The sequence below is a fragment of the Chlamydotis macqueenii genome, chromosome 1, assembly GCF_036417535.1.
Source record: "Chlamydotis macqueenii isolate bChlMac1 chromosome 1, bChlMac1.mat, whole genome shotgun sequence".
Taxonomy (NCBI): Eukaryota; Metazoa; Chordata; class Aves; order Otidiformes; family Otididae; genus Chlamydotis; species Chlamydotis macqueenii.
The window spans coordinates 135,873,789-135,889,113 of NC_141556.1; the positions used below are offsets into that span (position 1 = coordinate 135,873,789).

The following is a 15,325-nucleotide window of genomic DNA, read 5'->3' on the forward strand; positions in this document are numbered from 1 at the left end:
AGCCCTGGCTGGACCTGCTTAACAGCATCCCAGTCAATACACAAGGGGTTGTAACACAGGACCTGGGTGGAAACGAGGAAGCTGAGCTCCTAAAGCTGATGGCACAACTCTGGAGAGGAGCCCTGAGTCCTCAGGTAGCAGCCAGCTCAGCCAGCAGTCAGGGAAGCAGGTGAAAGGCAGAGTGAGGAGATTACTTGGAATTGATCAGTAAATGCTTCTTAACTTCTATCATGCACTTGTTTAGTTGTATTTTTCTCCTTTCTTTCCACCTCTTCCACTTTCTCTTTTTTTCTTTTTACTTTCCTTTCTTTGTCTTTTCTCACTTCCTCTTTGTTTTACTTGATTTTCTCCATCTGCTTTGTGCAAAGGCTTCCCTCAGCCTATCTGCTGTCCTGCTGCCCCTCCTTACTCCCACACAGGAGCTCGTGCACAGGGACTCCTTTTATCTTGTAACTCCTTCCAACCCACTACCTGCAAGACCTTCTGAATTTGTCCCTCACTACCTTCCTATTTTAGACCATACATGTTCTTCAAAGTCTCTGCGGATTTAGGAGCTTTTGGACAATGCAACAGCAGGAGAGCTCCCGCCCCCGACAGCAGTCCCACCAGAATGTCCTTTCCCCAGCCATTAGGGCTGTAGCCCACTCACATAGAGGCAGTAGGCTCAGCAGCTGTAAGCCCAAGATGAAAGCATAATAATTCATTATCCCCACTCCTGAAATCAAAGCACGAGCTTTGCTTATGGTATTTTCTGAGACGAATGCATCAGCAAATCCCTTGTTTTCATAAATACACCAAATACAGAAACTATAATTTTCTATTAAAATCACATTTACTCCAACAGTGATCTGAACAGCAGCAACTTTAGGCATGGCCAAACTCCTCCCGAAAGTCTGTGTACTAGAGTAAGCCAAGAAGGTGTCTCACTCACACTTGACCCAACCGCAGGAGATGCTGGAGGCCTCCAGTGAACAGAAAGCTGTACGTGGTGATTCTGTTCTAAACCAGGGACTTCCAGTCGGTAGTGCATCTTCTCTTGCTGTGCAGCAATCAATGCCAAGCAAGGCACACGTCAGCTAAACATCTGTGCTGGCAACAGCTTCTGTTCAACCTTGTCACCGCAAAACAAGTGAACTATCATCTTTGGGACTAACGGTGCATTTCATTTTAGGGTACAGTATCACAATTACATTTATCCTCCGTGCTTCAACAGTTTCTCCAAATGGGGTTTAGGATCTTCTGCTCACTATGCATTGTAGCAATATTGTACAGGGAAGGGCAGAACTAAACAGTTTCTTGGAGAAGCTTGTTGTAAGCCTGGGCATTGCTTGTAGCTATTGCATTTTTCAGGCACTGCCAGAAGTAGGGCTGAGATTGAGGGTTATTTGGCCACTCCAGGACAGAACTTCTGCACAGCCTCTTCCTCAGCCGAACATATCGGGACTTCTGCAAAACCTTCTCAAGAAATATCAAGATAACGACATCCATTTTTTCATCTAGAAGTCGCTGGTGGGCCATGTAAAATGCTGTCTTGAAGCTGCCGCTTTTAATATACTTGTTGGTCAGCACAAATATGGTCTTTTTGCTCAGCTGAATGCTCTGGGAAAGATTGTCAAAGACTGGCTGTCCTGGGAGCCAGTCCCTTTCTTCCAGGCATAAATTGAACTGTCTGGCTTTTTGATCTTCCAGCCTTTCAACCAGTTCTGTCAGTACCCACTCATTCACAGCTGGATCTTCATTATCATAGGCAATAAAAGCATCGTAGCAAGCATCCGGCAAAGACAAACGCCGATAGCCCTTCAACTTGGCAGTGCAGTAGTGGTAACTGTACCACATGTCCCAGAAATAGAGATGACTTGTCACTGCAAACACCATAAAGCCTAGGACAGTTGAAGCTGACAGAGTGTACAGGATCAAATATGAGGTGTCCAGCTCACAGGTATACAGATCCAAGAAAACCACGCTCCTTCCTTTATGTGCCCCTGGGCCAGCACAGGTCACATCCGTGGCCAGAAGAGGAATACTCACTTGAGTCTGATTGATCCACCAAACAAACCACACAGCATCACAATTGCACTTGAAAGGATTGCCGTGTAGAAGCAGTGTCCTCAGGTTGTTAATGACATTTTCAGGGAAGCTGGATTTCTTGATTGTTTGGATCTTGTTTGAGCTGAGGTCCAAGTATCTCAGTTTAAAAGCAGCTCTGAGAAAATGTTTGGTTAACCATTGAATGCGATTGTTTCGGAGCATCAGTTCTTGGAGTGTGGAAGAGCAGTTGGACAGTTCCTGGGGAACAGCAGACAGAAGGTTATTGCTGAGGTCCAGAGTTATTAGTTTCTTCAGATAGCGGAGGTTTCCCCAGTGGAAATTCTTCAACCGGTTATTGGTTAAGTTGAGGATCTTGAGTTCTGAAGGCAGAGCTTCAAAAACATCATGAGGTAAAAAACTGAGCGAGTTGAAGGAAATATCCAGTTGTTCCAGGCTGGTCAGATTCTTGAAGAATGAAAAGTATCTAGCATTCCCATCCATCCACAAAACATCTAAACGATTTCCTCTGAACTCTAAAATTTGCAGAGATTGGCTTTCCAGTCCTGTGTTAATAGAAGTAGAAATCTCATTCTCATTCATCATCAGCTTCTTCAGATGGGCCAAGTTTTTCATAAAACTAAGCACATGAGTAACACCTTCTGCCAGAAAATAATGTTTGTTATTGCTCAGGTCTAGAATTTCTAAAAGTTTTAGCTCTTGGAAAGCAGTTGAGTATAGCAAGTCAATCCTGTTGTTAGAAAAATCCAGATATTTCAATTGAGACAATTGGTTGAATTCAGTTCCATTTAAAGTTTGACTTATTGCATTACCTGACAAGTTGAGACATCTGAGGAAACTAAGCCCCTGGAAGTCTGAGGGGTTGATAAAAAAGATGTTGTTTTGACTTAAATCCAGAGTTTCTCCGTATTTTAGGCACTCTTCGTTAACTGAAGACTGGTAGGAAGTAGCCTCTTTGTCTTTTGTCCTGCAACTTCGCCCATACACATCATACCTGAAATAATGCATCTCTTGTAACACCTGCCTGTTGTATTGCTCTACTGAAATCCTCGGATTAGAGCGAAATCCATAGAAGTTGCTTTCATTTGAAGAAGGAGAAATTTTATTCACTGAGAGGTCTATGAGTTTAAGAGCAGGGAATTTTTTGAACACTCTCAGGTCAGCAACTTTAATAAAATTAGTCCCGAGATCCAACACTGTTAGATTTCTAAGACTTAGCAATGGATCTAGATTTCTTTCTTTGAGTTCTTTAAAGACATAACCCTTGAGCCTCAGGGTTTCCAGGTTAGAGAGGGAGGAAAATGTCTTAGACAGATTCAAAGATGGAGAATACATCTTCAGTTCAAAATTAAAGGACAGATCAAGGTCTACAAGGCTGGGGATAAACTTCAAAAACTGAGCATCTGCTATCTCCCTTAAGAGGAAATTTTGGGAGAGGTCAAGCTCTTTGAGATTCCTGATGTTTTTAAACCAGCTGCTGGGTATGTTCTGAAGAGAATTACTGTGAAGTCGCAGAATCCTTAAATTTTTCAAGGAATAAAAAGCATTTGAATGTATCTCAATTGTACTCTTGGGGCAGGGAATACAAGGATATGGGGCATTATAACAACGTGGGCAATTACCACTTAGATCAAGAATTTCTAGGTTGTGAAGGGCACTTAAATCATGTTCTTGAATCACTTGAATCATGTTATTGTAAATATACAATTCCTTTAAAGTAGATGACAAATTGGGTGGAATATGGGTTAAGTTGTTAGACTTCAGGGATAGTATTGTTATTTTTCTCAGCTCCAGAAAGGCTGCTTTTTCAATTTCAAAGGAAACATTGCACGGATTACGGTAGTAACAGTTCTGTCCCAGGTACAAGACTTCTATGTTTCCTAGCTCTGACAAGTTGGCTTTTTGGAGAGAAATGATACTGTTTGCTTCCAGGCTCAGCAGACTTAAAGTAGTCGGAAGACCTCGGGGTATTTCCGACAGCTGGTTTGCATCCAAATACAATGCCTTCAATCTTGTCAGGGCAGCAAAACTGCCATTCTCAATCTTTGGTCTCCTGATGCACACATGATCTTTGGGCCCCATTCTGACAGGCACACAGTTACATCTGAAGTCAATCTCCACTAGGTTTTGAAGATGAGCAAAGGATGTTGGATGGATATAAGGGATATGGTTAATACTCAGGGTAAGGTTGGTAGCATTTGCGGGGATTCCTCTGGGCACTTCCATGAGACGCCGATCGGTGCAGTCCACTGTCACGGTACCTTCAGATGCTTTAACATCACAAGGTAAACTTTTGGGAAACCAAGCCCCTGACAGTAGCATCGGAAATAGGAAGAGCAAGACAAATGGCAATGCATTTGATGTCCTAGTATGAGGTACCTAAAAATAAGGAAATAGGGAGGTATTAATTCAATGCAATGAGAACACGTCATAAGGACATCAGATCAAGCACGTGCTAACTGGGTCAGACCAAATAGACAGGTAATGCTGTCTCTCACACTAGCTAGAAGTGGATGTGCAGGTAGGATTATAAGTTTGGGGACAGCATATGTTGGTATTTCCTCAAATGCTTTCTTTTCTTTCTTATCACTGAGTATTGTAGCGGTAAGATAAATATCACTCTCGACAGGATGAATTGTAAAAAATCTACTGAAGACATGACAAGGCAGAGGATTAAAGGCTACGCGTCTGTGAATTTTATTTTCTTAAAGGGAAACAAACAATGTTAAACATCTAGCAGGTTGCCATAGTATAAGAGCGTAAATGAGCAAAGTTAATTTTTAGAAGCATATGAAAGTTGAGAACATCTATAGTCACTTAAAAGGTAGTGTAAATTTTCAAAACCACACTGACTAACAGATGAGTGCCTAATTCTGATTTCACTTTACCATAAGGATTCTTCCTCTAGTGAGTGCTAGAATGGATGTATGGTTGACCTAAGCCAGTCAATGACTATACTTCCCAATAGTTCAATAGCTGCTAGCATTTTCACTGTCCAGTATGGACAGAGGGCCAAGAGGGCACTGTATCAATGCAAAGCGTAAAAAGGAAAATCTAAACCAGATTTAAGATATGCTCTTACACAATACAGTCTCTGCCCATCAAGTCTTTGTGTGGTTGCCTTTTGAATATACTTGCATGTGTTATGAGAAGAGCAATAAGCTTTTAGTATTTGACACCATAGTAGTTACCTCCTCAGCAGCAGTCAATGTCAAAGAAACCCTGCCCCTGTGGACAGAGACAGACAGCCAGGGAAGCAAGCTGCCAGCCCTGGCTTGCCTAGCATAGGCAGAGGGGTCACAACCATTTTGCTGTCTTGCACGGCTTCTTAACTGCCTGTGTCTGTTGCTGGTCAAGAGAACTAAAGGCAATAAAACACACAATAACCAACATCATCATTTTTCCCTGGAAAACTCAGTGTTGAAGGCTTGGAGAAGCATGGTACATCAAATGCTCTTAATCAACCAGGACTAGTTATCCATGGAATAACATTGTCTAAATGTGAATAACCAGTGAAGCAGCTGAAAGCCAGATGATTAAGTAAAGTGTCCAAGCTACACGGAAATGCTTTTTCTCTTTATCTGAGACACAAGAACATACAAAGACCTGCTCAAAGAGTATGTGAAAACCCTGTTGAGTGTTGCCTAAGACATGCCTTGCAGGTGACACAGACTTGCAGATTAGTTGAGGCTTCCTGTCGTACATTCTGTTTACTTAGACCACTGTCCCCCCTGTATAACTTTGTGTTTCCTCATTACCTGAGATAACTGTTCTAAATCCACCCATGGATCTGTGTATCTGGAGAAGTGCTCTAGTGACTAGCAGGGCAGCAAATATGAGAGAAGCCAGATCAAGTCTCACACAGCACCACACTTCAGCTATCTAGATTCAACAGCCAAATGGAGTCACTTTGGGGGTTTGTTTAGTCAGCTTGTGAATATAAAGCCTCAGAATAGAAGGAAAAATGTGATAGTCCACTGCAGACCTTGAATTCAGTTTCACCTGGTGCTGTACTACACCACAGCCTTTCCTCTACTGCAATTTCCTTTTGCATTGCCAGTAAGTGCTATGATGCTTTCTTTTCAGCAGATCCACAGAAAAAAGGCAATGCAGTTAAATATCCTGACTGCTTGCCATGACTATCATTCATATAATTACTCAGGGAAATGCAACCAGAGTTAACAAGGCCATGTGAAGTCATTTGTTAAGAATCAAAATAATCTTCATTTGGTTTATTGCAATTCACTTTGGAAACTCACCCAGATGGAGGCCACTGGCTAAGACAGTTCACCAGTGTCTTCAATACAATCTAGCCAATCAGCTTCAGAGGATGATTAACTTTGGTTGAAAATTATGAATAAGAATAATCAGAGTAAGTGAGGGGATAATTTGGAGAAGATAAAATGCATTCATTTTCTCCCACCATCATAGCCTTTTTTTTATAACTCTTTTTCCTTCACTAATTTGGATAGGGATGCGGGAGGAAGAAGGAAGGTCTCTGCCATTGATAGTAGTTACATAGAAGGCTCAAGGTCTTTCTTGGAATGACAGGGGACATTGCTGAAAGAAAATCTGGAAATGCTCTTTTAAATATTTTGCATTCCTTTTTTTCCAAGGGAAAAAATACATTATGCACGTAAAAGACTAATGAAAAACCAGAGTGCTAAACCTGACTGAATGGCCCATGCTCCTGCCTACCTGCATCTCTTGCTTTATCAGACCAATGTACTCCAGGGACCAGAGTTTTATCCAAGGCAGGTGCCCCTGGAGTACTGCAGAGAGTTGGCAGGCAAGCCACAGAGACTGTCTGCACTTCAGGACATGTCACTCTATCGCGTGGATGCCATTTACTTTTACTCATAGATGCACATGACAGCAGAGCCTTGCCAGTCATGGACACGGTACCTGCAACCACCAAGGGAAACACTGACAACTGCCACAAATCAAACTCCAGCAGCCTGTCTTCTTTTATAAAGAAGGAAGGAAAACCTCTGCTGCTGAGGGTCAAACCACAGGTTTGCTGGTCTTGAGGAAATATTAATTAGAAGCAATAACTAAGATTTGCCAAATTAAAAGTCTCTGTCCAAGCATTAGAGCAGGACCTAGGCAAGCCTAGATTGCCACAAACTTTCTACACAAACTCATACTCATCCACTGCACTCAGGCATCTAATTTTAGGCACTTGCTGAATTCCTCAGTTCATTGCCATCATCCTGGGCTGCACTACATTCAAGAGAGAACAGGAGAGAGAGGTCTCTCTGCAGGTGCTGCTCAGCTCTGAAGATCAAGACAGCTCTGACTAACTATGCACTAAACAAAGAGTAACACTGCAGATTTAGGTGTCTAAACTTAGGTGCAATGAATCTGGGCCTTAGAAGTCTTCATGAATATGTTTGTAGGTTTCTTAAGAAGTCAAAAAATGCCTTTTGAGATGTTTGTAATGCTGAGATTTTTGAACTCTCACGTATTGCAGTTCCTGTTTATAGGAACCTAAGCATTGTTGAACAGCCAGCCCAGCTCCTACCATCTTTATGCTTCGTTTCTTTGCATGTCCTTCTGTTTCCCAACATCTTTTTAATGCATTAGCTATTTTAACTGTGAACTGTTACATTCTGGTGCTGTGTCTAGTTGCATGTGTAACACCTCCTGTCTGTTATAGTAGCAGAAGAAATAAAAGATTGTTTTAATTAGAAGAAACAAGCAACACTGACTTACGCAATGTCTTTTCAATGAGAAGCTAGTGTAAAAGTGCAGCTACATGCATGCATGTGAGCTGTCCATTTCTCTGTGATCTACGCTTGGCTTTATAAGAAACTCAAAAAGCACTAATCTGCCGGTATTAACTAGCACACGCACAAACCCATAATGATCTAGGGTATTCTTCAAATATTCAGCAACATACAGCTAGGTGTTTCTGGAGGAAGTTTTTCTGTAGGTACTCCATCTGTATTTTAAGAGGTGAAAGGAGGAAAGGCTAGAGAAAAAAGAATGCCTCACAAGTTGTAGCAACCAGAAAAGAAATTATCATACTCGTTCTCTAGCGCAGTAGTACAATTAAATGATAGCCAGTTAGTATTAGCGCAAATAAATGTCTTCCTTTCCTGTCATTATGTATTGCAGCTTCTAACCACAACAGTGAGCTGGAACATTTAGAAAGCAGAAAAGGAGAATATGGTCTTGAAAATCTTCCACAACAGTTCCAGTCAAAGAGGTCTTAAAGTAAATTTGGAATGGAATTTTCACCTACCATTTTCTGTGTGCTGTCAGGGCTGTCAAATTTGTCGTTGGAGGAGACTGTAAATCAGAGCAGAAGAAAACAACATCAAAGAAGCCCTCACTGGTTCAGCTCAGGTGTGGAGGAGAATATAACATGCCATAACTCACTTAAGGTAACAGCGGCAATCACTACTTTATCACTACTCTTCAGCTGGTCTGAGACTTGAGAAATAATTAAATGTGAAACAACTGCTTCAACCTACTTCCTCAAACATTTGTACTTAAGCTTAAAACAACAGTGCCTCACTTATCTCTCCACCCTGCCCCCAAAAATAACTGAGTACTTTTATTTTTTTCCTTTTCAACAAATTCTCGCATTACTCATACATCACCACACTGTTGTGACAAAAGGGGGGGTTTTTTGTTCCTTTTGGTCTCACATGCTGCAATTTGCTCTCTTCTTTGCTACTTTTGAACATGGTTTCCATTTTAAACTGTGTATTTTACCCAGCTACATCGTCTTACCATAAATAAGTATGATAAGACCTACTCCAAAAGATGAACATCCAAGCCCTGGGGAACCCCCAAATGAGGGCAATTGCAAAATACTTGGCTACAGAACGTAAGATCAATTAGCTAGAAGACAAATGAGTTACATAAGGGTAACATTCACTTCAGACAACTAAGATTTGCAGAGGCTCTATTTCCTTCTTTTCCTCCCCTCTTTTTTAGTGTAAGTTGCACAAACATAGAGATAGAAATTGTTAATTGACATTTACAATATTTTAGATCTGGAAATTTAGTAATAATAATAAAAAATAATAGTTGTTATTATTTGGGGTTTATTTCTGCTTCAAATATCTTCAAGAACTGGAACAAAACTCTTAAGCTGAATACTTCATGGAACAAATGTCTGTTAAGTGAATGGGACTTTGGGGAAGGGAACCAAAATAAAACAGGAAAAAAAGATAGTGTTAAAGGCATAGGAAACTGGATATAAAAAGTATGGGAGAATGCAGAAGGGACAAAGTTAAAGATGCCATGGATAGACTTAAGCTGGTGACAATCCAGCATTTCATGGAACACAAAGTCTATTTGAGAATTTCTTACTTAGAAGTTTCTATGCTTAGCAGGACAGACTAGTTCAATGGTTAGGATGTTTATTAGGTTTTGTTTGTTTTTTTTTAATGTCTTCTTTCCCTACATATTTTTGTTTATATTGTAAATAGCAATTCATAATTTCTGACTCTTACTAAAAGGACTGTAATAAAGTACAATTCCTCTGCTCTTGACTGTTAACTGGATTTTTCTCTTCACGCAAGATGCACTGAGGTTTTCATTGGGGTTAATGATAACTAATGTAGACATCTCACTAAAATCTTGTTGCATTCTCCAAGGCCATTCAAGACATTTCTGTCAGGAGGAAAACATTCCTTGCAAACATCCTACACTAGCTATTCCACTCTAAATATTTCACATATTGTACACCAGAAGATAAAGTTAGCTTCCACTCATTTATAGTTATTCACCTTACTATGAAACAAATGTGCTTAATTAGTTGTGAAATAATACCTAAGAGATAGCACCTAACAGTACCTAAGATGTTTATTTTACTTTTTTCATATTAGGAACTCACTGTCGATCAGCCAAGAGTACATGAGTTTCAGTTCCGTGCAGAGTGAAACTGCAACTGTAGCTGAACCTATAAGAAACACAGAGCAGTTTTAAACTTGGGGTTTTTAACCTAATAAATGTGATAAGCAAAATACAGCAGTATTTCCTTTCAAAAGGTGGGGAGTAAATGTAGGGGACCTCAGCAGTCTGGAATTTCAGGACTACAATCTGATTTTTAGAGGCAAAGAGAGTCACTGATTTACTGATTTTAAAAGTTCAGGTTTCACTCAGATGTTGTGCAAAATCTCTCTTGCCTCCTGTGAAACGCAAAGTAACTGAAAGCAGAAAAGAACTTCCTACTGCGCCATGTGGTAGGGGAGGACCCTCTGGTAACAACGCATCTCTTTTGCCACCTCTGTGAGTGAAGAATATAATTTAAAATAGAGCAGGAGTCTTTAATTGCCTTAATCCTTCACCCACAGGTTTAGGTTTCAGTTAGATTGCAACCGAACTAGTGAACATCATGTTTTCTTTTTTTCTTTTCCTTTCTTGTCTAAATGAAAACTTTCAGCAAGTTGCTTTAGTTTATTTATCAATATCAGGCTTCTACCGTGTTTATCTTAAAGCTGAATAGTTTACATAAAGTCATAAAGTTTTGCATGTCTTTTTTCTAATGTGCTAACCCTCATACTAATAATTATGATAGCACCTTAAATATTTATGGTTAATGTGATGTTCAGTGTAGTATTGCGTAATTTATCCAGGAAATTAGAGATAAGTTAAGTTGCTCAATTTTTGAAATATATGTTACTCTTCAAACTGATGTAGACAGATGTACACAAAAGATGAACCACAAAGAGAAATGGATAGCAAAACTGATAACAAAATCACTTGCAGAAGCCTTAAGGGATGTAAAAATGTAGGGTTCCTCCTGACGGTTGCTGCAGAAATGTATTTGCACGCACTAAAATTAACCAAAACAATAAACAGAAGACAGCAGTAGAGAAGACTGGCCTACAACAAGGGCAGAGGAAGTTTTCAGAGCTCTGGTGAGGGAGGAGACCTTCACAGACCTGCGTTAAGACCTTAGCCAACCACCCAGTGCGCTGACATGTGACGAAGGGAGCCTCTAGCATCACACAGATAGATTTTCCCGTTTCTGAAAGCTGAGGCGACCCAAGGCAACTCTGCTGTCCTTTTTTTCTCATTACACAGAAAATTTTAAACTCCACCATTTCATGATTACTACGGCCAAGACAGCCGCCTACAATCATATTCCCCATGAATCCTTATCCATTCACAAAGAAGAAGTTTTGGAGAGCATCTTTCCTAGTTGGCTCGCTGAGTATCTAGTCACAAGAAGTTATTATCTCCTACAAACTTCAAGAATTTCCAAAATCTACTCGTCACAGCAGTATGATATTCCTAGTTGATATCTGGGAAATTGAATCTCTTATAAGAACAGGGGCTACTGATCGAGAAATTTCTCCTAATTGCCTATAGAAAAACTCATCAGTGCTTACAGCCTGGCTGGGCAATCAGTAATAGACACCCAATACAACACCTCCTTTGTTTTCCATCCCCCTAATCCTCACCCACAGGCTCGCAACCACATTATCACTAACTGAAGGGCTATGCAATTAAACCTCTCCCTTACGTATAGTGCGGCACATCCACCTCGCCTGTCTTGCCTTTCCCTACTGAACAGCCTATAGCCCTCCATTCCAGCACTCCAGTCGTGGGACTCATTCCACCAAGTCTCGCTAAAACCAATGATATCATAGCTCTGGGAGGTAACCAACCCTTCCAGTTCATCCTGTTTTTTTCTCATACTGCATACGTTGGTGTATTTAGCATTTCAGATATGCTCCTGAGCCCTCCATGCTCCCAGCAGCAGTGTAAATGTTCCCACTGGGATTGCCACCCTTGGCAATACCATGACAACCCTTGGCTTACCTCCTGCAATCCTGTTGGTAGCCCCTTCCCACATCGATTCTAGTTTAAAGCTCTCTTGATCAGCCCTTCCAGCTTACACTCAAAGATCCATTTTCCCCATTGGGACAGGTGGATTCTGTCAGGCCCTAACATACCTTATCTCTCAAAGGCTCTTCCATGGTTTAAAACCCCAGAGTTTTGGCAGAGGCACTAGTCCTGGAGTATTGGTATCCTGGGCTCATCTGTTTCTTCTGAGATCTCCCCCCATTACTGGGAGAATCGAGGAATATACTACCTGTGCTTCCAGATTTTTATCATTCTTCCCAGGGCTCTGAAGTCTCTTTTGATTGACCTCAGACCTTTTGTTGTGACATCATTTGTACCCACATAAAAGAGCAGGAATGAATAGTAGTCTGAAGGTTGAACTAGACTCTACAGTCTTGTGGTCATCTCCCTAATTTGGGCCCCAGGGAGGCAGCAAATATCCCTGAAAAGAGGGTTCAGTCTGCAAACGGGTTCTTCCATTCCCCGCAGGAGAGAATTGCCAATGACCATAACTCACTGTTGTTTTCCCCTGTGCTGATCTTAATGCAGGTTTTGTTATGAGGAGTTGGTCTCTCTGATCTTGGTAAGACTGCTTGCTCAGGTTCCTCCTCTGGTCTGGTCCCGATCAGGGGTAACCTATGACACAAGTACAGCACAACATAGGCCTTGGGAAGAACAAGATGAGTGTCCACAATCACACTTCATTGCTCACTCACAACAGCCGTACTGGGTCTGGCTGGGATGGAGTTCCTTTTCTCCACAGCAGGCCCTGTGGTGCCCTGATTTAGACTGGTGGCCAAACCAGTGTTGATAACACACCAGTGTTATGGCTACTGGGGAACTTGCACAGCCTCAAGGTCACCTTCGTTTTGCACGTTGCCCTCCTGGGGAGCAGGCTGGGAGTGGACAAGAGACAGGGAGGGGACACAGCCAGGACAGCAGTGCCCAACTGACCAAGGCGATAACTCATGCCAGATGGTGCTGTGCCCAGCAATAAATCTTGAGGTGGGTCAAAGTTTCACCAAAGCAGCCATCACTCGGAAGCTGGTTGGGCATTGGTCATCTGGTGGCAGGTGGTGAGTGATTGCTTTTGCACCATTTGCCTTTTTTTTTTTTTTCATTTATGAATTTATCATTTATCTCTGCCTACAAGCTGGTCTCACTTCTGCCCTCCTGATTGTCTCCCCAACTCGGCTGTCTGCGGTGGCTTGGCTGTCAGCCTGGGTCAGCCATCACACAACACGTGACAAACCACAGAGCACCAGCATTGGCACTAGAAGCTTGATGAACAACTCAGCGAGGGACTTGTGCAGTGAAAACAGGCTCAGGCTTCACTTCCAGAGGTCCACTGCCTCAGCAACAGGCTCTGAGCTTTTGCTGTTTAAAGACCCTTGAGTCCATGGCGAGAGCTTCCAGAAAAGCTGCAGCTTCAAGTACTTTTATTGAGAAATGCAAGAATTTGTACTTCCACTAGGGCAGTAGAATGAGTCAAAATAAGGTTGATGATAGACAAATATGAATTAAAACCTCTTCTGCTATGCAAACCAGTATATTTTTATTTATTTCAAAATAATGCTGCTGAGAGAAAAAAAAAGATTCCCATCAGGCTGAACTGTTGTCTGATCTTCAGGCCAGAATCCCAGAAAAGGCCGGGGAGTGTACACCAAACACCTCACAGTTTTCTCTCTCCATGCCTCCTAATTCTGTAAAAATGGATGGGATTTTTTACAGAGCTGCTGGAATTCACCTACAACTCTTCATAAGCACTTCATGTGCACAAAAGGCAGCAGATACAGTAAGTTTAATTCTGTATTTTCCTTCTGCTCTTTCCCTCCCTCTCATCCTGTTAAATACAGCTGAGTGGGTTTGCTTACAACCATTGGAGAAGTAAGAACTTTAACTGCTCATAAAGTGTGTTATCTCAAACTCCCAATGAAATGCAAACATTGTGTCCCTTTTATCAGACCATAAAAAGTAGGAGAACGATGATCTTATTACAAAGATGTGTACCAGTCTGCTGTGATTAACAGTTCATCCCTATGTCCAGGACAGCTGGAGCATGATATATGAGCAAAGTTTGCCAGAGAATCAATGCCTACATTCTTCCCTATTTGACCTGTGCAGGGCATGGTCTTCAAAAAAAAAAGCGTGTCAAAAGAATAAAACCACAGGCTATCTCTTGGCACAAGTAATTTTCAAGATTTATTTACAATACATTACTTGTGCACAGTAAAGGCAAACAATTCAGCATTTTGTTTGTAATAAAGATCTGATCTACAAAACAACTGAACTGATACTGTGCTTTAAAAGTATTGTATGCCTTTTGCATAAGAATGAGGTCTAAACTTTGGTATAATTATGTGGCCACAAACTTGGGGTTAACAACTGAACTGCAAAGTAATATTTTCAAGATAATAGGTTAAATTATCTGATATTTTAAAATTGCTTTACCAAATAAAACAATTCTTTTCCATTATAACATATTTTTGAAAATTCAACTATAATGAGGAATTCCTCTGAGAACTAGTGGTTGAACTGAATTCTCATCACAATACTTTATATACCCCATTTCTATATTCATCACTGAAAGCATACAGGTGAAGTTCTGTTTTACTCTGTGCTGGTTTTGTTTAGGGCGGGTGGGGTGTATGGCGGCAGCTTCTGTAAGAAGCTGCTAGAAATTTCCCCTTTGTCCAGCGGAGCCGGACAGGCCTAGGACAGACCCACCACTGGCCAAGGGCAAGCCAATTGGTGGGAGAATGTTCCCTGATAACACCTCTGTGATAACATATTTAAGAAGGGGAAAATTAAAAAAAAAAAAAAAAAAAAAAAAAAAAGAAAGAGGAAGTGAAGAAGCAGCAGCAGGGGCAGAGACGGGGAGGGACGAGCCTTGTGGGCCTTGCAACCCTCACCCTCTGGCTTCCCTCTGGGTGGCCAACTGGGCCCGGCCTGGATGCAAGAAGTGGAGAGGAGATGAGCTGGGTGATGTGAAGAGATTCTGAGAGGTGTCTGCCAGTCTGTTGTGAAGAATTTCTTGTGGGAGGAATGGCTGCAGACGCCAAGGTCAGTGAAGAAGGAGGGGCAGGAGTAATGCGGCTCCTGCCCTGCAGCCCGTGGTGACGACCATGGTGAAGCAGGTTGTCCCCCTGCAGCCCGTGGAGGCCCACGGAGGAGCAGAGATCCACCTGCAGCCCATGGAGGACCCCATGCCAGGACAGGCAGATGCCTGAAGGAGGCTGTGGCCCTGTGGAGGGCCCACACTGGGGCAGGTGCTTCCTGAGGGACTGCACCCCATGGAAAAACAACCCACGCTGGAGCAGTTCATGAAGGACTGTAGCCTCTAGGACGAACCCCACACTGGAACAGGGGAGGAATGTGAGGAGTTCTTCCCCCAGTGATGAGGCAACAGTGTAAAACAACCTGTGATGAACTGACCCCATTCCCTATTCCCCCCTGTGCCGCTCAAGAG

General features: G+C 42.0%; 1 protein-coding gene across 1 annotated transcript; it reads right to left on the bottom strand.

The window, feature by feature from the left end:
* Positions 1–808: 808 nt before the first annotated feature.
* On the bottom strand, positions 809–8,391 carry TLR7 (toll like receptor 7). The gene is made up of 2 exons (XM_010119851.2): positions 8,294–8,391; positions 809–4,425 (listed from the first exon to the last, which is right to left on the bottom strand). Exons 1-2 carry the CDS (start codon positions 8,294–8,296, stop codon positions 1,285–1,287), a joined length of 3,144 nt encoding a protein of 1,047 aa, XP_010118153.2. The 5' UTR covers positions 8,297–8,391; the 3' UTR covers positions 809–1,284.
* Positions 8,392–15,325: the final 6,934 nt, after the last annotated feature.